The 24,024-nt window shown below is 46.0% G+C and overlaps 1 protein-coding gene and 1 long non-coding RNA gene across 6 annotated transcripts in view; one reads left to right on the top strand and one right to left on the bottom strand.

The window, feature by feature from the left end:
- The window catches only part of LOC135909157 (uncharacterized), a 279,579-nt gene that overhangs the window by 209,358 nt on the left and 46,197 nt on the right, over positions 1–24,024 (top strand). The window lies entirely within an intron of this gene.
- The window catches only part of LOC135909156 (doublesex- and mab-3-related transcription factor dmd-5-like), a 305,350-nt gene continuing 294,693 nt past the window's right edge, over positions 13,368–24,024 (bottom strand). For all 4 annotated transcript variants that reach the window (XM_065440991.1, XM_065440989.2, XM_065440990.2 and 1 more), the window contains one exon: positions 13,368–23,127. In XM_065440991.1, the coding sequence (XP_065297063.1) occupies positions 22,361–23,127 (767 nt within the window). In that variant the 3' untranslated portion in view covers positions 13,368–22,360. The remainder of the gene's footprint in view (positions 23,128–24,024) is intronic.

Here is a 24,024-nt window from a genome sequence, read left to right on the forward strand (position 1 = left end):
ATCGACAATTAAAATTAGAGCAAGCAATACAGAAAACGTTGCTGATAGCGATTCCCAGAGTCTATGGAATCCGCATAATTTTTTCCATGTAGCTCTGGTCTCTTGTTGGGCTCTCGCCGCATTTTTACGTTCCTGCTGCACTTCTACATGGCCCCTCTGCCCTGTTAGACCCCAGAAAGGTGATAGATATTTTTTTTACAGTCTGGCCTTCATTGCAATCAATTTAGCCTTGGGCCACGGCACCGGGCATTGTGGCGCTAGTTAGGTTGGCGCGTACTTAATCTTACTGGGATATGTTTGTAGCACCTTCTATGGGCCCCAACATTAGTGTGACTTATTTCTGCACATTTATTGGTATTTTTGGGCAAGCTGGCCGCACAGGGCGTTGTGAAGCAGTTAGCGTAAGACAGGCCGGCCGCTGTGGCGCACTTTAACGTTGCTTATTTCCACGTTGGCTAAATCATACGGGGCCAAGTTTGTGGGACTTATGCCCTATCCGCTTCTCCCCCCCGCCCACAATAACTGCCTTCTTTCGGTGCACAGGTTTGTAAGAAATGCGATGAGCGACTGCCAAGCGTTATGACACAGGAGTGTGTTGCTTGTAACGGCAAAATGCGCAAAACAAAAACGCCTAGGAACTCATGAATCAGGAACTTGTAGTTCAAAAATTCCGTTCTCTGTACAACTGAAAGCAGGCTTTGCACCTACGCATTTGTCTTAGGTGTGAGTGAAAGGCATTCTGCGTGCGTCTAGCACGGTCTGACTCGGAGGCTGTGTTGTGACCACGCATATGTAGGTTGCGTACCACCGCGTCGGCTGAGGCCAAGTTTTTGTTGAAAACGCGCAGTCGCCCGTGTATTTGTGCTCTTAAAGAGTAGGAAATAAGTCCCAGAATGACGGGCTGCTTGGAAATCAGATGTTTTTGTCATATTGTATGTATAGCATTGTTTCGGATGAGTCGGATGTTTTCTACGCCATGATTGTAAAATAGAATTGTCTTTGTAATGTTGCCTATTCACCACTTTTCCCCGTTTAGCCACTACACGCAGTTTTCCTACAAGGTCTAAATACCAATATGACACATGCTTGAAATTTACTTTTTCCAGCTGATGCTGTCTGCTGGCGCTTCGTACGGGAACTATTGCTGCTTCTCTGGTGCCACAACATTGGATGAACGTGCAATAGCCCACAACGAGCATGTTTAGAGCAACATTGGAAGACGCTTAAACTTCGCCTTTAAGAGCAGAAAGTGGCAGTGTTGAAAGATCCCTGTCTGCTTCTCACAGTTCTTGGCAACTGAAGCTTATGTAACTGTAATGTTTACCGGGAAACGCTGGCGCTGAACGCTATGCACGAAGGCGAGCTTTATACTCTGGTGTGGGCCGATTGCGGAGGTAGTGCACATGGGCGTCAAAAAAATTGCAATATTTCCAGGTTTCTCTTGTTGTTTCGCACTTTTAATATTTAAGTCTGAGAAGATTAAACGTAAAAGGCATGCGCTTTCGGTGTTTTGTTTCATGATATTTGTTTGTGAGCTGTCATTCTCACGATTCGGAGCAATAACCTTCTCAAGAATTTAAGACAAGATATTAGCAACTTTTATGATAGAATGGTGCGGCAATATAACCCGCATATACCGGATGTCATATAACAAGTCGAGGCACATACATATATCTGAATATATACGGGAAGGCTAAATTCATAGCGCGAGCCACTGGGACACAAGCTAAGGCACAAGAAAGGACAGGACACGGCGCTACTTGCAACTGAAAGCTTATTCGAAAGGTTTTAGAAACTTTATAAACTGGACATGTCCTACGTCATTAAACGTCATAAAGAGAGCAGGCATGAAGTCTATAACCTTTCGAACAAACATTCAGTTGCAAGTAGCACCGTGTCCTGTCCTTACTTTCTTGTGTCTTAGCTTGTGTCCCACTACTTCGCGCCCTGAATTTAGCCAGGCTTCCATATCAACTCGCCCATTTCTCACTTTTGACCTATATAGGGCATTTTTCGCTCAGGGACAACTCCGTTGACGCCGACAGCGGATTTCCTGCGAGACGGGGCCATTAACACGATAGCGTTAAAATAAACATTTCATCATTTCAAAAGGAGTCTTGCCCCTGCTTCATAACATTACACGTGTTATGATTTAGACTTGTAAAGATCGCTCGCAGCCATATTTATTTTATTAAATAGGAAAAAGAAAGATATCGCGCCAAGAGCGCATACACTTGAGCACTAGAAGCAAAAACATTGCAACAAAGCCAATTAGTGCAGGCAGCCTAACACGTGCTATCTAGCGTTTCAACTACGCGAGCCCAAAAACGAAACCAGAAGTGTGGTTCAGGTGTTCACATCAGCCGCTTGGTAAGCTACAGTCCGGACATTCGACCGCTGGGCTCTCGCAGTCTCCGCTCTTGTAGAATTTGTGTCTCTATGACCCAGTTCTGAAGTTTCATTGCACTGTGTTGCTTTCGGAGCCAGATATTCGAGTGCCTAGAATATGATTGTTGCTCAAGTTTTCTCAGTGGTATCTCTCACAATATCTCATTTGTACAGTGAAGGAATGCCTAAACTTGAGTGAAATGACGGAGAATATGTTTTTTTTTATTTTCCCTTGGGAAGGCATAACGTGCAATGGAAAGATACGTAGAATACGGGATATGATGAATGCGAAGGATTTTAGGCGTCGTTTCTTCATGCTCGTTCGTTCAATGCGGATGCGATTACCAGCAGCATTCTCTTCTTCGTACTTCTTTGTTGCGGTTTTACTTGCCTAAACCAATATCTCATTATGAGGGAAAACACGGGGAAGGCGGGAAATGGAAATTCAAGACGATGAGTAAGGCGAGAACAAAGTAAAAGCGGACTGCTTTTGCCATGTTCTCGTTTTGTTAATTATCCCATTATGAGGCGTGCTGTATACTGGGAGATTCCGGATTGATTTGGACAACATGGGGATCTTCAACGTACATCCAGAGCACAGCAAATGGGCGCGCCCATCGAAAAACGGCCTCCACGACCGGAATTACATCGCGCCACCTCATGCTTAAAAGCGCCATGCCACAGCCACTAAGCCACCACGGCGGGTATCAGCCCTCTCAGAGAGCAACACTACACTGCTCTGTCGACCAAAGACTGCGGGGTGACCATCGCAACTTCGCAAGTACTCCCTCCATATTGTATTGGACTCGCCGTGGTGGCCTAGTGGCTTTGACGTTGCGCAACTAAGCCCGATGGTGCCGGGTGAAATCTGTGGCCGTGGCGGCTGCATTTCAATGGGGGCGAAATGCGAAAACGCTCGTGTACGGTGTATTGAGGGCACGTAAAAGAACCCCAGGTGATCAAATTATTCCGGAGTTCCCGACTACAGTGATCCATAATGAGGTCGGGGTTTTCGGCACATGAAACACCCGAATTTAAGCTTTTCTTTTCTCATTGAAATGGTTGACTCTTCCAGCTGGGCCCACTGCAATCCGCGTTTTCACGGCGCGTCGGCGCATGCTCCTTACCCTGGGGTAAAGGCACAAGAAATTTTCGAAGGGTCTGGCTGTTCAATTTCGGAGGCCATGGTATGGCTCAAGTGAGTCGGGATGCAGCACACTCGCGTACTGCTGCAAAATATCGTGCCGGATACCGCCTTGAAACTCCACCCGTATCTGTACGTTGGTGCACTGAAAAAGAAGAAAAAAAAACACAGAGAATACGTACGCCGCGTGCGGCTGCAACATAACGGTTTAAAACGGGAAGACGCATGGAGTCGTCCGAACTATTCCAGGAACCACGTTTATCGCAGCGGCCTTTCATTGACGAAAAGAGAAAATGTGGGAAAATTCCTACGCTACTTCTAGCTGACATTTCGCTAAACATCTTGCTCACGAACCGTTCTTGAACCGCCGGCCGTCTTTTACCGGGGCGGCATCACATGGCTGACTTCGCGTACTAGTAGAAGGGAGCGGTGGCACTAGGTCGACACGACACCGACGAGACGCCTACAACAACGATCGACTGACTCATCAGCACACCAGGTTGCTAATAGACTACTTCGCCACACTAGGCAGCCAGCGACGTTGCAGCCGACCCGTAGTCGTCGTAGTGTGAAGGGCTTTTCGGGCTGACGACGTCGACAAAATCAACCTGCTGGCTATCGTTCGACAGGTCCCGTTGCTATTGGCCACTGAGCGAATCCGACAACGAGATGGACACAGTACCTGTGCGTATATATATATATATATATATATATATATATATATATATATATATATATATATATATATATATATATATATATATATATATTTAGTCGCCCTCAAACCGACTCGAAACATGCTTCCAAAGTTGAAATGTACAAACATCAGCCATCGCAAGCCATCCCGATGTTAAAGCCGATGTTGATTCCATTCTGCCAGGACTGGACCTAGAGGAGTCGACGAGCGTCCTATCCGTAAGTGGAGATATGAAGTTAAAGAGTAAGCAATTAGAACGCGTAAAACTGCATTTATAGTTCAGTTCTGGCCAAAGCAATTCGAATTAAGCCTCGCTTAGTACAGTTCGCACTCAATAAGCGCGAAGCGGCCACACAGCCGCGGTGCCAATATCAGCATGTAAAAATGCGACACGCATGCATTCATGTCATTCAGCGCACGTCACTCAGCGCATGCGACTCGCCGGCGCATGCGCTGAATGACGTGCGACTGCCTAGATTTTTTAAAAAAATTATGGGGTTTTAAGTGCCAAAACCACTTTCCAAATATGAGACACGCAGTAGTGGGGGACTCCGGAAATTTTGACCACCTGGGGTCCTTTAACGTGCACCTAAATCTAAGTACACGGGTGTTTTCGCATTTCACCCCCACCGAAATGCGGCAGCCGTGGCCGGGATTCGATCCCGCGACCTCGTGCTCAGCAGCCTAACACCATAGCCACTGAGCAACCACGGCGGGTAACTGCCAGATTGGCGTACCTATACATATTTCTGTTGCGCTCACGCATTTTTCAAATACCGAGACGGCGTATGTCAAGCGGGAAGCAAGTGGCCACGCCTTCAGCATGCCAGCGTCAGCAGCCGCCTCGCTCCGTTGCCAAAGATGTCCGCACTTGCCATACGCGTCTTCCGTAAGAAACCTACATGCGATATCAATTGGCGCGTATTCACGCAGTTTCCGCTTACCCTACTTTATAGAACGCGCAAATTGGAAGTATGATAAAGTTAAAGAAAATAGAGAAACAGCTATCAAAATCAGCAACCTCCCGCACTGTAGATGTCATCCGCCCGTGTGTACCAGCGTGCCCAGCCACTCACAACGATTCATCTCAAGCCAAACCACGCGGCTAATATGCACAAATACGTAACAATATGTGGGTTTTGCAAAGTTTTGACCTGAACTTATAGACATGTTGTGCCGTTTCCAATATATTTGAATGATATAACCAGGAACGATGACCGTACATGTCGAGGTAAATAAATCGACGGCTATTGTAAATGGGTAATCACGCGGGGAAAGCTAAAATTTATTGAAGTGAATATGCCAAAGGTCTATAGAATTAGCAAAATGAAAAAGAATCCACCTACGATTATGACAGTCCCTGATGCGAAATTTGAGCGCAGCTCTATGCGTTTAATCATTTCGCCAGTTCTCGGCTGACATGGACAATCTGTCTCATGCGGCCAATTTCAAACGGCGCGAAGTGTGGCGCGACTGCCTCGCTAATACAGAGACTGCAAGAGGCAGCGCGTGGGTGGCGAGTGGGAATGATTCACCGAAGCCACCGCAGACAGACCTCCGCTCATGCGGCGCTTTGTTTCCATATATGGTCTGTGTGGACGCGCTCACTGCATGCCATCGGCGAACAGACGACGGCGTGCTATTTTTACGCCATCTCATAGTAGTAGTCGCCGCAAAGCCCGTCTTGTGCGACTTTACGCTTTTCTTGTCAAGCTTTCATCATAGCCTCCTCTTCCGCTTTCTTCTACGTGTTCTCTTTGCTATCACCGTCTTTAATCCCCCGTCGCGTTCCGCGTTCGCTCTTTCATCCGTCGCTGTAATCGTTCGCTCGGTTACGCCGGGGGACGACGTCGAGGGATGCCGGCGCTATATACGCATTAGCGAGGGCATAAGAGCTGCACTCTATAATAAGCTATCAGCACCTGCAGAAACCCGCGAAAGCCAGGATTGCAAGGTACGAAAAGTGACAAATAGCCAGGAAATCGCGAAAAGTAGCCAAAAATGTCGCCAGCCTGCTGCCATGGCCAGTCAATTAAGAAGAAAACATTGCTGTCGGCGATATTGAACTGCTCCGTTTGGGGCTGTTTCATTTAGTGCACTTCGACGTAGTTAAAACGTGTCTGCGGATCAAATTAGAACTGGTGACCCCGTTTTGGTATTCCGGAATTGTTATCCCTGCATGTACGATTAAGTAAGCGCCAGTAGTTGTTATTGCACTCTAGTACCAGCGAATATGTCGTGTGCACAATTCTCGCTTTTTAGTCATTCGTCAATGTATCCTTATGCCAAATCTCAACTTTGCAAGGAAATATATGCTAGTCAGGATTTCTAATTCTTAAAGGAAAATGTTTTGCAGTAGTTTTTACAGCTATATATTGTCGTGTTCTCACATGCCTTTACCGAAATCCATCATAAAACCGTGATAAACCTTTACTTTCCACCGCATAGTTTTCTCAGCCATCGACTGTAAAAGGAGACATTCCATGGAATCATCCAGAAGTTGTTCCTGTTGAATGAAATTCGTCGGTTGCAAGGTGGAGGTTCCATCCTCCCTTCCAAATACACATGGTGAAGATGGTCGTATACGCATTGTGTTCGTCACAAGAGGCATAGTATAGCGAATTGTAGTATTTATTTGTAATATTTTGTCTGATTTGGCCGTAATCCTTGTAGGAAAACGTTGCTTTTAAAGGTAGCCAGAAAGTAGGCAAGTAGCCAAGCCGAAAAGCTTCCCGGCACGAGCCTCCAAAAATAGCCAGTCTTGCGCAAAGTCGCAAAACCTGGCAACCCTGGCGACAGATAAATACCACGGCAGCCACGTCGGTACGTGAATTGGAATTTGTCACCGCTCTGTAAGCCCAAGAGCACGCTCAGTTCTTCTCAACCAATAGTGCGCGCGCACTACGCAGCATGATACCCTGGAGAAGTCCCTAAGAATTAATCTCAATCCAGGAAATCCACAACCGAAGCACACTCAACATTAGCGCAAGCACCTAAATCAGCGAGTGAAAACCTCGGCGCCCTTCCAAAGCATTTCGAGTAGCGCAAGGCAGAGGGCCGCTTATACAGGAAAAATAAAATGTATTAAAATACCTCCTGAGCCACTGCACTTGCTTCGAGCTGCAATGACAGCCTTTTTGAAGCTAGCATGGTAAAGTGCAGCCTCATGCATTCATGCATGAGGCTGTTCAGATTTTAATTTCAGTAACAAACTATCTCAGGGAGTAACTCTCTATTCAGATGATGCTGGAACGGGGACCTCGCTGTCCGAGCCTTAAAAGCGTTACTATGCCTTTGTCCTCTGACTGGACGACATCGTTCCTTCCCTGAGTAAATCTCCTCATCTGTGTTATCTTTTTCTAACTTGCCCCTTCTTCTGCTCGCCCCCTGCCCCCTTCACTAGAATATGCAGAAAAGCAAGTGCTCTGATGCTTAGGTTTCGCACTTTCGCGTTGAGCTTTATTATTTTTTCTTTCTCTGAGTTTGTTTCCTTAGCAATTCATATGTGTCATCTACGACAGGGCTGGCCTGGCAGGCATAACACCTTCTCCCCGCTGTTCCTCCGCGCATATTTATTATCCCTAAGTGCCGCAGAGGGCGGCCGGTGTCGAGCAAGGGTGGAGCTCTGCATGTTATCATGCAGCGACGACAGAAGTCCCGTCTGCGCCTGACAAGAATATCGTTTGTACGTGTCAGATCACCCTGAGGACCCGCATTACGCGCAGTTGGGCCGAGGTGCCATGCATGGGAGCTTAATGGGGATAAATGACCCAACCTGCAGTTCTCTCTTTAGCATAGCGGTCTACGAGCTCCAATTGTCGGATATGCAACATATTATCTGTAAACGACGTCGGCGAATTCGTGTATTAACGCTATACCTATAGCGCAAGTGTTCCTCCTCAATTGGCGAACATTCCGTGTTGAAGGCTCTGACACGTGCTTGAGTTAGAAAAAGTTGCGATGACCATAAAGCGAGTTAACATTGCAGACAATGCAGACGAGATTATCCGGCTTGCCCAATATTGTAGCTTGCCTTCTGTCGCTTGGTGTTCCTTGCTTATGGATTTTATATTCACACCTACTTGGATGATGTGTAGTCAGGTTGACTATGGCACCAGCTCTCTACCTTACGAGTTTCTCCCAGAGCACCGTAATAACTGCCTTTCAGAACACCTGATTATTTCACCGTTTAGACCTCTATGTAAACCACTGAGGCTTTTTGAGGGTCTTTCTTAGGAGGAGTAGCTGCGCACAAGGTTCTTAGGCAGTTTATTTTTAACGTGAAAATATTTTCTAGGCTCTATAGTCGGTGACAACATAAGAATTGCAAGATTATATGTGCATGTCCAACTCCAACAAAATTTGCATAGGCGACAAGAAAATTTATTCACCCCTAGGCACGCGTACAACTATGGTACGAACGTGGAGTACAATATAACGTATCGCACATGCCAGAGTCTTCTCGTTGATACAAAAAAATTCTATAAACATAACAGATGAGCAAACATATAGTAAACGGTGTCTTTTTGACACTGGCTTTGCCAAACAGAAGGAAACACTCTTACTGTGTGCATGGATAAGCATCAGAATCGAATTCATGAATTATGGGGAACACACAAGTACAGAGCCTCTACTCAGGCAAACGGGATTTGGGCATCATTCTGGCTGTAGGAAGACATTGCCTCGAGAGACGATTAGGTACCGCGTAGACCAGCGGAGAAGAAACTCGGCTTCACCGAGTTTGACTAACTGTTCTTGAAGATGACCCATACTATCACCCGCAGTTTGCGCACTATGGGGTACATTGTTCTATTTCACTCCCAAGATCGTTCTGCAGTGTTGCGGAAGCACCACAAAACGTATACCTAGCGGTGTAGCAGACGAGGCTCGCAAACTTATCTCACCGCCGTGGTGCCCAGTCGATGGACATTCCAGACATTCTTGCAACCAGCTCCCAGAAGATCCAGAAGATGTCAGAAGATGCCAGGAGATTCTAGAAGATGCGTGCTACAACGCACTCTTTTAGTACATGCGTGTTGGTCTTTGTGCGCAACCTATACGTTTATCATTCGCTACCCTATGCCAGCATTCAAGCCTGTCTCTGGTAGGTAAAATGCACCACTGACATTGCCAATGAATACACCTTACATGAGAGGGCAAATCAGGCGAAAGCACGGCTGTCCATGCTTGTGTAGCAGCTGTCCCTGGAGGTACAGCTGTCTCACACAACGTTTCACAAATCCTGGAAACTGGCGTAACAAGAGCCACACGCGGCCCTGATTAAACGATTTAGGAATACCTTCCCGTGCAAGAATTTCTTTAAGAAGAGATATGAAGGCAGTGTTTGCTTATGGCCAGCGGGACCGGTAAAATTCCACTGGTAAGCCATCCGGACCGAGTGTTGATACGCTGTTCGTTGATCGCGAAACATCAAAAACTTCTTAGATTCTTTGGAGACAACAAATTCTTGCCTTCTGTCTCTTCCACTTGTGATAGGTTATCACAAAAGCCCAAAATTTCTTCACCTAAGAGTTGCCTATTGCAAATATTTTCCGATGAGAATGCGTCTGAGAACCAGTGGCAAAATATTCTTTCGACATCTCGCCTCGTACGGCTCTCTGTACCACCTTCTGTTCGAGCATTTAAAAAAAAGAGCTGCCAATTTGCCTCCTGCTGGCCGTACGAGCCAGCTGCACTACCTCAGGATCAGAAGTTGGCCTGTTCGTCATCCACGCCTTTGCAGAGGTACGAGAGTACCAGCCCATAAGCTTGTGATAACGTTCACGCTGGCGATATAGGCAACCGCACATTAACTGTGTTTGGGAGCAGCCATCTTGCAATGTTCTTATCCTTCTCAGGCACTCACAGGCTGCTCAGTCTCTTTTTTTGTGCATGTTTCCTGCTAGCTCCTATTCATGCTGACCTCCACATTGCCTTTAATATATCCAACGCTTTGATATTGAATTCATAATAACTTATTGTTGTGGCTACTGCTGCTTTTAGTTCTATTAGGGCCACCTGATCACGCAAAGAAGCAACGAATGGTTTCCACATATCAGTACTTCCACCTGGCCTTCATTTGAGGTTCAGCACGACAGTGAAAGCTCGATGATCTCAATTGTGTCCCACGTCTGAAGGGAAATCGAGGATGCTGCACTGTATAATTTGCGATGTTAATTCACGCGGGAAATACAACCGATCTAGACAACATCACGATTGCCTTTGCAGTCACGTGGTCACAAAACTTCCATCATGCATATGCATCATGCCCAGGCATCCGATAAAATTCTTTCACTATACGACACAATTGAGCTGCATGCGCATTGGAACCGTTTTTCCTTGCCCGTCGTAAGTCGCACAAAAGGTCGAGTTCAGAGTTAAAATCGCCAACCAAGAAAAATGGGTGTTTGTGTAACAAGAATGAGAAGAGTCTTGAGAAACAAGTCGTTGCGGTCTGAACATACGGCGGGCCAATATACATTCAATGGCTGAATTTTTCTCTCGGCCCAGAAGAAATCAAAACCTCTTAGGCGATCAAATAGGTGGTGATTTCCATGTATTGGCGCGGCAATACCTGACAGGTATTGGAGATACTGTTTACGGTGACTCAATCTAGTTGCCAGCCAAGGATGCTAGTGGAAGCAGGGATCTGTTCAATGCAAAGAACTGTGAGAGCATCTGCGTGGGACACATCTTGAGCAAATAGTGGATGTGAACATACGGTGTTGACCAAGCAGAAACAAAAACCTCTCAGACTGATGGCTTCTGGAGGCACAACTTTTATAAAGCAAAGTAAAATTAAAGCATTTTCGAACAAAATAAAATATTGGACGTAAGATAGAGTGCAGAGTGGGGCTCTGTGTAAGTCTTCACAGTCACAAGTATACTTGTTTGGAGACCAAGAGAAGATTCTGTGAAGCGCTAATTTTGCTTACTTTACCGTACCTTAACCACTACAGTAGCAAAAAAAGCCTTGATTTCAGGTAGTTGGCTAATTGTGCAAATATAAGCATAGCCGCATGCAAAATCCACGTGCAGGGAAATGATATGTGAAACAGGATGGTGCATTTCCAAATTTATGATTTACTTCCTTGTTTGTCTTTTTCATGCACTTCGCTGCCTGTGCTTATGCTTATGTAGCTTTGGATGCATCATATTCATCACATCTGATGTTTAGTTCACATCTGAAGTCATGCTATACTTTGGTAGATTGAATTTTCAGCTAGTCACAATAATTGCTCATGTAATTATGCAAGCTGCTCCTCAGAAGTATAGCATTCTTGTCGTAAAGCGGAATGAAAAACTACCATATATGACAAGAAAATTTGGCGCGCAATATTTTAATGCCATTGCTCCTCACAGTTTTGTACTCATTTTGCTAGACACAAGGTGATAACGTCGATTTAATTTTAGTTATTTGTGAGAAAGTGCAACGGCACAATCCCGTCAGTGCCAGGAAACTACTTTCGTGTGGACGCCAGCCGAATAGGAGACATGATACTCGTTTGTACCGCTTTGAGACCGGGCGGGATATTTACAAGACACACGCTTACAAACAATGCGGTGAATCCCATAGACGAATAACTTTATGTGAAATATTTATAACCGAATCTAGACCTACGGCTTCACATGAGAATATACGGCGCATCTCTAAATACACTGTACTCCCCGTCAGGGACATCCATACGTTGTACAGGACGTTATCAAATCAACTTCTGCCGTACAATATGGCAAGAAAAAAAGTTTCTTGCACAATTTACCTACATTACAAGTCTCATGCTTAGCAGCTCATCTCGTAACCTCTGTCGCATAAGTATATGCGTTTTGTGAAAGAAATGTGTTTGCCGGCCAGTAGTGTGGCGGATATTGCTCTTCGATCGCAGTGCCAATATTTTGTGAGTTTGCGCACGTTTGTTTTATGTTTAACTTTCCATTGTACACTTCATTTTGGAAAAGATAGAGCCAATAGAAAGGAATATTTCTACACTGCAATAGTGATAAAACTTTAGAGAATACCCTTTTTGTTTTATTACAAGGTCTGTTATTAATTTCATGGACATCATTGTAATGTGATTTTATGTGTTAGAGTATGTTAGTTGAAATATTATTCAGTTTGTCTTGCGACTGATCAATAAAGATTTTGACCTTTTAAGAGAAACAAAATGTTGCATTTGACTAACTCGGCGACTACAGATGGAATCTTATTCACCAAGCATAAGTGCAGGGACTGCTCATGAAGGAATCAAATATTCCCGAAATGTAAGTATTCAGAATCCCTTCTAACGTGACCATTGCTAAACATCATGAGTTCTTTCCCACTATTGGGAAGAGTACTGGCACTCTGTTCTGAAGGTGTACAATCTCTGTTAGGAGGAGTACATTCACTCTGTTTAGGGGAATAGAAACACTAGGTTTGGAGGAGTAGAAGTACTACTCGGCTTGGAGGAGTAGAAGCACTCGGTCTGATGGAGTACAAACACTTTGGGGGACTATATTACTCTTGTGGAGTGAGAGTTTTAGCACTCTGCCGACGAGTATTAGCCCTCACTTGCGGTGGAGCAATAAATTATGTCGGGGGGAGGGGGGAGTTATTCTGCTCTCTCTCAATGGGGGTCGATCTACTCTGGAAAAGAAAGGTAAATATGGGACAAGCAGATACTTCCTCAAAGAGAGTTACCGGAACTCTCTTTGTTTTTAGAGTCTAAAGTCTATAGATTTTCTGCAGAAATCCAGAAAAGCAGAAAATCTGGGGACTTTAGTTTGCCAGTGGTTGCTTCGCATAAGTAACCACGATCCAATGCGTCGTGCCCACGCTGATGACACGTACGAAAATATGCGCCAGCCAATTAGGTTCGCTTATGTACCTGACGTCATGCGGTAACGCGTGTTTAAGACAACTACTTCGCCTAGAAGGCGCAGTCTCAAAACGCAGATTTCTCCTTCGATACACTGTTTATCCATTCTAAAGAAGGCACATGTTTAAAAATGAATGATGGCGAAGAAGCACCTGTTTGATTTCCACGGACATTCTTCCTGCTACACCTTTCCAGCCTGTTGGATCAGGCGGTTGTGAACACGTTTTCAAGTATTCATCAACACCTAGAATCCTCAGGACTGAAACAAAATTACACATATCAGTCACGTTTCTAGACTCACATATTTTTATTTGGCAACGACATCCATGTACAAAATATCCTTTTACAAACTCCTCAATACATTTTGTGTGTTTTTATCCAAACATTCTTCCAAATCTGTAAACTCTAGCCACATTCGTTCACCACCTGCAAAAAGTGCGCGCGTGACAACGCGTGGCTCGTAACAAAAAAAGACTTGAGCGGCATGGTCCGGTGTCTCGGCACAGGCCGGGTCCACAGTAAGTATACCGCGCTAAACAGACACTGCGTTACCAACTAGGCATGTGCCAATATCACAACTCATCATATCACACTTCTGGCACCCCCGACAGTCGAACCGAAGTTCCCAAGGCTTTAAGACGCATTCGCAGCTGTTCGACACTACTTAACCAAGGTGGATGTTCTTTTTCCTCTCGAAGTAACCGTACACATTATTCTTCCTGCTTCAATACATTTGCCGAAACAAACAAACGTAACTTATGGTTCACTGGTGACACTTCATATGCAGCGAGCTTAACATAGAACAATTTAATTCTACGTACGCAAAGAAAAACCGCGCGGTGGGATCATTAAGTCTGGTGGGATCCAATAAAGTAAATGACGAACAACACATCGGAGAAGATTGATAAAGCTACATGGGTGGTGAACACAGAAAAAAAAAGACACAAAAGCAACGACACGTCAATTAAAGCAAGCTAAACGGACCACGCTGAGACAACAGGAAGCTACTGTTTGGAAAGCAAGGAAATTGTTCTCGGAAATTTAACACTTCGACGTAGGCCAACGTCTCAACTCGACTATGCAGGCACGAACAAACTTGCGAAGGCTCTTCAACGGATCCCTTCAGTAATGTCAGCATGCTGTCACGTCCGTCAGAAAAAAATAAAAGAAGGGGGGCACTACTCTTGGTCAGTTTCCTTCACGGATGAAGCCAAGAAGGAACTTCGTGCATAAACCAAACTCCACTACACCGGGAAGCCATCTAGCTCTTTCCACGGCGCGCAGTTAACATCACAGCATTCGCTTCAGTGCATATGCCTGCAGGAAAATGACGGAGATGTTATCCCCATCACTTCTACATTGCATTGAGATACACGGCTAAACCTCCCTTGCTCCGAAAGCATGTGTTTGAGTGAATTTACGCTGTCACGAATGGCCACATTGAGACAAGGTCATTGACTGGTTATATCTAAGAAGCACGTAACTCTGGACTAGTCATTGAAGACAGACACATTTCAATGCTCTACTATCTTCGAAATATCTTCGACGATAAAATGAGGCGATCTATCCTCGGCTAAGTCATTTTTACTCAAGCCTAAATAATACGCAATCAGCGGAGCACAAATGTTGGGAGAGACACTTTCGCAACAAGGGAGGTCTTGCCGTATTCGACCAGAACGCACTTCACTCAACTTCGCGCATCGCTCGACTGAACTTCTAGCGATGCAGAACTCACTGACTTTGATGTTAGAACTCTACAACAACAAATGTTTTCTATCCCACATGCACTCTTCTTCAGACGTTCGTCATCGTCTGCACGCACACGTATAAAAAGGCGTCGCCGGCCTCGACTTGAGAGTCCCATGATTGCAAATCGAACTGCGCGGGCGGTCACCTCAACGCCTCAGTGCAAGCTGCACCGAGAACGCTGGCTTATTGCATATTCGCTCCGCGTGCACAGTCAAATGATGCCGCCGTTCCGACTAGACAGGAAAACTGAATGAAATGGTGCATCAAGAAAGCACCACGTCGCAAACAAAACACACTGAGAATACCTCATATGGGGCCCGCTCTAAGCACGCGCAAAAATAGAAACAGCCGTTCATATTGCGTGTTGTATTCCGCAACTTGTTTGCGCAGGTGGCAACTTACAGTTTCTCACTGCATATATGACGCTGCTGCTAACTAGGTTTTGTCTTTATTTACTGCCGCTTCAAGGGAAACATTTTTCAAGTGAAACGCATATTTGCGCTGACACAGCATGTAATTTTGCACATAAGCTAAACGTTCAGGGGCTCAACTCGGCGCTATTCTTCACTTCCAATGACCGCCTTATCTACGCCACGCATATATTTTAGCCACTGCAACCACGAAAAGCAAATAGGGGACAGGTAAAACAAAGACAGTTTGTGTGCCGCCATACTTCTGATGCATCAATCTCGGACGGCAGCGTATTTATATGTGACTAGCCCAGCTGCACATTTTTACCAGAGCGTATCTTGAGAGGAAGCTTTTCTTGTAGAATTCGATGGATTTAGAAGGCTTAACGCCCCAAAGCAATAATGTGCCTCTTAGAAACATCATAGTGGAGGACATCGGACTAGTTTTGACCGTATATATGGAGCTAATTAGTTTGTACCCAAGGTAAAATTAAAAAAGCAAGCTTTTTGTTGCGTATGGCGGTCATCGAAACACGACAACCGCGGCTCTAACTCCACTTTGTGGTGAACCCAAGGCACTTCCGTTATCTCCAAAATTATCTCATCTCCATTTGAAATGTACGAAACCGGTGCTACGAGAATATGCAGAAGCATACACGCGACGTGTGAAAAAAAGAAAGCCTCGAGCATTACAGGCTGTGATAACATATGAAAAGTAAATGTGGGTTGGCTGGGGCCACCACGGCTTCAGTCGAAGCTTCTGTAAGATCGTCATCAACTGAAACACAAAGAGAGGCTTTACAATATCGCTGCAGGAAAACGGATAGCACTCGTATCCTTGGAAAGGTTACACATGTTCCATAAGTAGATTTTTAAATCACACAGTGAATAACACGGTGTATTTCTTGCCCTCCGTCCCCGCTTTCATCGATTACACCATGCCGCACGAGCAGTTCTTCTCCAACTATTGCACGGCAATGAACTACAGCACTGCGTCCAGTCAAAGGTCTAGTTCATAAGAGTGGGTTGTTGGGCTAGTTGGTGCATGGTTATGCTAGGAGAATGCCACTAAACTTGAAGGGGAAACAACGAGAAGCAGACGTAGACAAAGTGCCAGGAAGGTGGCTGGTTTAGCTTGGCTGGTTCAGTTTTTTTTTCTGCACCCTGTAAGCTTGCAAACCTTTGCGTGAGGGTCTCGCAGCACAGTCCGCGAAGGGGTGTGTGCAATGCCAAGCATGTCAGAAATGTGTGACAAATGTGTGTTGTATAGTGTTCCGTTGAAATGTGGCAAAGTTTACATAGGGCAAACCGGCCTCTGTGTGAATGATCGGATGCGTGGACATGCTAATCTGGTACGCACACGCACGGGAGGTAGTCTCCCGCTACACTGTAAGGCATACGGTTGCCCTCCCACCTTCAGCAGCGCATCAGATGCTGGGAAGGCTAAGATTCAGCAGGAGTGAGAGTTGATTGAAGCCTATCACATTTATAAACTTGGCCTCGAGAAGTGTGTAAGCACGCCATCAGTGTTCCAAATCAAGAAAGAGCTTCAATTTCTTTATCAACGTTGCCATGTTAAATAAGTTGATTACCGTGTATGTAACATGCTGTGCCTTGCGAATGTTCAGTACAGACTTGGGGGACGTTGCTTTCAACAATAAAGTTCAGTTGTTAGCCCAGTCACCTTCCTGTCGCTTTGTCTATGTCTGCTTTTCGTTTTTTTTCCCCTTTTTCAAGTTTACTGGTATTCTCCTAGCACAAGTCAAGTGTAGGATCCTACTCTTTCAGGGTGCACTGTTACAGCTTAGTGAAGGAAGTATTATCGTTTAGTGAAGGAAGTATTATAGTTTAAGTTTCCTTAAATTATCTGGAACAACACATCTCAGTAAACGACAAGAAGGCCTACGGAGAGGCACGAGTTCTGTTAATCACAGCCATATGAAGTTAGCACTTTACGAAACAGAGAACGCCCTTGCCAGAAGGTCGGGTGTTATCAGGAGAAGACACCAGTAGTGCTTGCCAATTCTGCTAGAATACAGCATAAGCATGAATGTACAGAATCGCCTTAAAGACACAGGCATCGGGAAGTTGTCGGAGCAATTTGTTACGTATCATTCAACCATGCGTTTCACTTGAAAATGGGACAAAAAGCGGACTCACTATTATAAATACAAAGGCGAGGCAATACATGGGACTCTCCAAGTCACTTTCTGTTGCGATGATAGTCGTACAAAACAATACTCAAGCTCGAAAGGCCGGGATAATCTTTGACACTTTGGCGTATGCAGAAGCAAATATGCCAGCACACTGGACAGGTTATTTCCAACGTGACTAAGCTGGCGCTCGGCACAAAACATCCCGAGCATCTAGTATCACACTTTCAAGCATCTCTTTCATCACAGCGATTGGTATAATGCACTTCGCATTTCACAGGCACTGAACCGGGCACGTAGCAAGGGAAAACAAAATACCGGACAAATCTTGGTTCACACACTATCGCAAGCGAACGCACACGTTTGCTACAAGCATATAAGGCACGTTCGCTAGCAATGCAGTCATACATTCTCTTCAAGGAGGCAGGCAAACATGCAAATATCCTTGCTACGTGCCGGAATCGGAATCCTTGCTGAACAAACGGGGATCCGACAATTCGAACCCAATGTCACGTGATAATTTCCACGCCTGACTTTCTCATGTAAAAATAAAAAAAGTTCACCCATACACGTACGAGTCGAACGTTTCAATTTCCTTCTTAAGTCCTGCGACCACACAGGTGGGGCAGTTTAGGCTCGCGTTCGGCCAGCTGATCGACACACACCGCACATAGACTTTAGTAACATACAGACACTAACAACCAGAAACGCGGTACAGGAGACGGGCAGATGCGTTTTTTTTTTACATCTTCATGGTATTCCACACGCGGAGAAATATAGCGATCAACGATACAAGGGCAACTCGAAGCTAGAAAAACAAAAATATGAAGAAATGAGGAGCGCGCCGTTGCTTGCGGCCAATCCACCGCACTCGGTCCTCAGAAGACCGGCGGACCGAAAGGTTTGCACGACACGACTGGATAACAAACATCGACAACAACCGCGAATGGATTCATGCTCTAACGGTGCGTACGAGATTGGGGTGCGGAGTCGAACGTTTCAGCCCGCTCCCCCGGAGTCACAGGCCGCAGCAGTTCTCCAATCGTGGTCTAGCAATCAAAAGGTCAGATGCAACTCGCGCATTCAGGTTCTAGATCTTCCGCGTGATGAACGCCTCCTTGTGGGCTCCTTGCGCAAACTGGTTTCTCCGACGGCAGCCAAGGACAGGATGCCCGCGACTGCAATTTAAACAGGTGTCCGACACTTGGCTACGCTATTACGTTATACATTTGGTTTCACATATAAAGCGGCACTCGGTATCTTACACGAAATATCAAAAAGGAAACTCCGCGTGTGCGTATGTATATATTAGTTACAACATTGAAAGATAGGCGCCTCGGTACTGTGGTCCACTCCCGACCGAGGTTTAAAATGTATATGCAAACGACGTATCTTGCGATATTTGAAAGAAAGTAACGGATAACAATTACTACCGACATCCACAGACTTTGTTGAACTAATCGATCAAGCAGATCGAAATCATTAAGTATGAACAGCATTGACAGTACTACTTTATGGATGCGCTCTTTGAGACTTCGGCGTGATTCACTAACTTCATTACGCTTTCTTTATTATTCAACAGCAGAGGATGGTATCTTATATGAAATCCGCTCTGCCATTGTTGCTACTTTGTTACAAGAGCGCGGAAAGTCCAAACGTAGAGGGTCGTAGTGACAGGCCAGTGGAGCAAAATGTTTCATGTAAGCAATTTCATAGTATCACTCTGCGTTGGCGAAACCATCCCGTTAAGAAGTATGAAGCGTTGCCCAAGGCAGATTCTTGTGAGGCGCCATCAATACTTCGTGTCTCACAAAGTACGACCGTCATACACGCCACAGTAGCGAGTTGCAATGAAGTGGTGATAAAAGTTTTCTTGGAAGGTAACAATGGCCAGACGCTTCACACAACGAAGCACATGTATTTCCTGCTACGCTTAACAGAGAAGGTCGCTTTCTAGGGACACACAGCGTGACGATAAGTTTCACTGGTTTATGGAACAGCCTCTCCGCTACATCAGCACGTTGGAACACCGCTGATGCTCTAAATCAACACCTCACATAAACTATGAGAGACCAGCCGCAACGTTCTCCACCCCCATCGCATTTCACAAGAAAAAAGTGGTCGCTTCCTTCACGACAGTGAAAGCAGAAGTTGACAAACGGGAGGAGGGTGACTCACGGCGCAAACACATCCATTTAATGACGACAACACAGCAACACTATGTATCTAGGAGAGTAACCACTCAAACCAAAACAAAGAGGAGGTAAAGTTCGTTTGCTGAGGCTTAGGAAGCAGGAAAAGTCTCGTACCGTTGATGGGGGCTCTTCAAAAACTAGACATAGCACTACATTCTGCAAACTTAGTTATCACGTCCACCTGTACAAAGGCGGACGTGATAACAAAAGGAGAGTCCTAAATGTGTGTTTTTTTTTTTTTGACTTGGTGCAAGTTCTGGAGGTTTAAAATGGTCGCTGATGGATTAAATTGTCTGAAGCCGTTGTATTATAAGAAAAACTTGTCCGTTGAAGTATTTCTATCATGTGCGATTTAGTCATCGTGTGCGTTTTGTTTGTAGTCAGTGAAAGTGACACATTACATGGTGTTCAATATATATGTGCACGCGATAATTTGAACAATATTCCTACTACTACGCGTCCCCAGCGAACAGCAGCAGTACCCGTTGTAAGCCTGCTTTTGACGAAATTCTGTTTTTAAATGGAGTTCCCACCGACCCTTAGACCGGTTTAGGCCTCTTCTTGTGCGCCTACCGCGTAATGCCAGCAAACGAAAAAGAAAACGGGCACGAAGGCCCGCGGTAATTATGCCATCAAACGACGACATCAACGCACAGCGGTACGCCTACCAAGGAGAGAAAGTCGAAACACTCGAGCGGACACTGACACACACACGGAATTGTTCACCCAGCAGAAGTTACGAAACAAATAGTGTTCGATATTTACAACACTGAATACGGCCAGCCAAACGACAATGAAACACCGATGCCAAGGGCAAACTGTCAGTGCCCAGTAGCAAACGCTTGTACTTCCTCAGTCTTCCAGACCATGTGTTTTCGCAGTAAAATGGCAATGCGCAGGCCCCTGAAGACATACATAACTATCGTCGCTTTTTTTTTACTTCTATTTGTGCGTATGTTTGACAAAGCGAGCGGGACCTGACGAGACATAAAACGTAAAGCTGGTCACTGAGGCCAAAAGCACAATGTAAATGGCAGCTTTGAGTTGCAAAATGAGATGGAAAGAAACACTCAACATTTCTGCCTACCTATGGGGACAATGGGACGGCATTCGCCGGCGTAATAGACAAACCTGACTCTGCTTTTCGAAGGACTACGAGAAGGCTCTGCAGTTCTTCCGATCCTATACAAAGAGTGTGCACCACAATAAATGTAGTCTATTCCTCCAACTGGTAGAAAACATGCGGTTAGCATAGTTATAAATTTATAAGTAGTGAAGGTACACCTCCGTAAGTTCAATTACGGTGCGCTGATGTGAGAAAACGAGCCGACTTCGATAGCTTTCGCGTTGGTTACAGAACGCATCAGCAAAGAAAAAGACCTCATCCACACTTTTGCTAATACAGTACCATAAATAGCACTTTTATAGCAGTAAAAAACGGTCAATCATGAAACGTGCCACCCAGTCAAACATTTACTCGTGATCAGAACCGGATGCAGAGTGAGTTATGTGCTTAACTGAAACCTCTTGGGGGAGCAGTAATGTGCCTGGATGAACTTTATCAGTCGTCACTATCTATTTTGCGAAAGATAGCCATAAACTGTTTCTTTTTCCGTCTTCCACTAATGGTAATAGATTTCTCCCTATGCCCCGTTGTATGAAAGACCGAGTAACAGTTGGAACTGAAGTTTCTTAGAAGGCGTGCACTCGTCATACACATATTTCACCTCTCGCTTCATGTGAAACGCTATTTTCGTTACAGATGCGGACCCAAAGCTTTAGTTTGAGCTAAAGGAAGCTGGGAAAGCTAAACATTCAGAGCAGCCATGCCTCACTCAAATCAGACCTATAACATTTCAATCATATGGTGAATTACTCATTACGTGCACTTCTACTCACAAATGAATGAAGCAGAACGATGGCGGACATACCTCGGCGGAGCCGAGATATTGAGAATTTCATAACAAATGAGCGTCATTGTGCGTTTGTAGCAAAGTTCAGGTTGCGCCTGCGAACATGCGAACAAATCGTCGTTCAACCGAAGAAATATAAACAAGAAAAAACAGCAATGCGGGCATCTGGCTTAAATTCGTTAGAAAAGCCATATTTTTTTCTCTCTCTCTTTCACTGAAAGGGAAGGAGTAGTGTACAACAGCAAGAAGGGCAACTGAGATTGTCGCCGAAAGCGCATGAGCAGACATCAGCACCTTTGTTGAGGATACGTTGAATTCTTTTCACATACAAGGGAGAAAGGCCTGCGTTCTCATATTCTCGTATAACGGTTGCTTAAGAGAAGATAATAATAATAATAATAAAACGATATGTTCTAGGTGCGAAGGAAAAAAAAGGGAAGGGGGGCCAGAAATATTTACAATAGAAACAGACATGAAAGCGTAACACATATTCTCTGTAAGTAAAGCTGAAGATTTTGCGCAGACAAAACTTGGAATTACAGTGAGCTGAAAGGCAGAATAAAAGAAACAGCACTCCAACACGACCACGGGAAAAAGAAATAAAAGAAAAATGTGAGCAAGTATAAGGAGAACACAACGCGGCCACCAAGACAAAATAATAAAGACCGTCCAGCTCGTGTTCTCTCCTTTCCAAAGCCAAGCCGCCACAGTTCGTCGCACAAAACGGGCCACAAAGTTCTAAATTCATGCAGCACATACAAGTCCCAAGCGGCTGACGTTCGCACGAACATGCGCAGCACCACGGTGAGCACGTCCAACGGTCCCAGACATCGCTCGATCCCTTGGGGGGGCACATTCAATCCCACCAGAGGAGCGACGGCGCGTAGGACGACAGCGGGATGCTCGGGTGGTGGGCGTGGTGGTCGAAGTGCAGCGACATGCCGGCTGCGGCAGCCGCAGCTGCCGCGGCGGCCGCCGCGCTGCGGTCGTACGCGTACATCGACTGCGTGTAGGAGCTGACGCCAGACGACGCTTGCGCAACGCTGGTCGTCGCTGCGACGGCGGCGGCGGTTGCCGTGACGACCGCGTCCGCCGTCCCGGCGGCGGGAATGGAGCCGGACAGCGACGCCACGGTGTCGTACCTTGACGGGCTCGTGGCGGCGGCTGCGGCCGCAGCGGCGGCCGCTGACATCGTCGTCGTCGGTATGGGCCTGGGCAGACCGGCCGCGGCTGCGGCAAGGTGGAGCGGAGCGGCCGTGGGCGACGGCACCGCCGGTGCGCCGCCGAACGTCGCGGAGTGAGGGGGCGGCGGGACGGTGCCGGCCGCAGCCGCCGCGGCCGCAGCGAGGTACGGCGACACGCCAGGCGGCGCCCTGGTCCACGGCTCGTACGGCCGGTGCGGGCTCGGCGGCAGCGCGAACGGCAGCGGCATGAACAGCGGGGGCGAGTTGTCGCCCGCGGCGAACAGCGGCGAGGCGCCGGCAGCCGTGGCGCCGTACAGGGAGTGCGGCAGCGGGAAGGAGGACGAGGAGGAAGAAGAGGACGAAGGGGACGGCGAGTACGGGGACAGCGGCGACGAAGGCAGGGAAGCCAGGTTCACGTCGGAGGGCGTCACGCAGTCAGCTGCACGAAACACAAAGAAGAAAGATGATTAGATTTACCCCGATACGTCCGCAAGAACAATGAAGCTCAATGATATTATTGCGAAAATATAAAATTAAGCTTTAGCGCACAAAGAGATTTTTGTCCGAGCCGTCGCAGCCGGTGACACATAGTGTGTTGCTCTGAGGTTCGAGTGACACTGGCTACTTCTCATCACATGTCAAAAAACTCCGGATGCGGTGAAAGAAAATGACCACGTACGATGTTCTGCACACGAAAACACGAAACTACAAAATGACCACGCCATGACCACGCGAGAACATTCGTAAACCTGCACAGTTTCACATGCAAAGCACATGAAGCTGTACGAGACCAGGCACACAACTTCACAACTTTGCGGCGTGCCGACGAACTCCAAGCACATATACTAACAAAGGCATGCCACTCAATTACTTAACCTATAGCTAACTTATAATTTCACAACGTAGTACCGTGTCTTCTGCATTAGAGGACGCAAACAATTATACAAATGTAATATATTCGGATTTTTAAAGAAAATTCCAAAACCACAAATGCTCATCTCTGCGCTTGAGCTGTTTGCAATGGATCAAGTAATTTTTTTTTTGTCGCCGAGTGAAATGTGGGAAATCAAACAACATTAAACTGGCCTCAGCCAGTGCCTTGAATTTTAGTGTCTTGGGCACTCAACAACAAGGTGGAGCACATCTTCGTTTGCATGGCCAAAGGGAAGAGCACACTATACACGCTTTTCTTCCGGCACGAAAAGTACCATGTACATGCTGTACCAAGCTGCAGATGATGCCCTGAAGATTAAGAATGTTCGTTCTTCCACAGAATTTGCCAAGTTGACAGCTTGGCGCGTAGGGCCAGTACCTGTTAACTCGCATCATTTTTACT

Source organism: Dermacentor albipictus, chromosome 4 (assembly GCF_038994185.2).
Source record: "Dermacentor albipictus isolate Rhodes 1998 colony chromosome 4, USDA_Dalb.pri_finalv2, whole genome shotgun sequence".
Lineage (NCBI taxonomy): Eukaryota > Metazoa > Arthropoda > Arachnida > Ixodida > Ixodidae > Dermacentor > Dermacentor albipictus.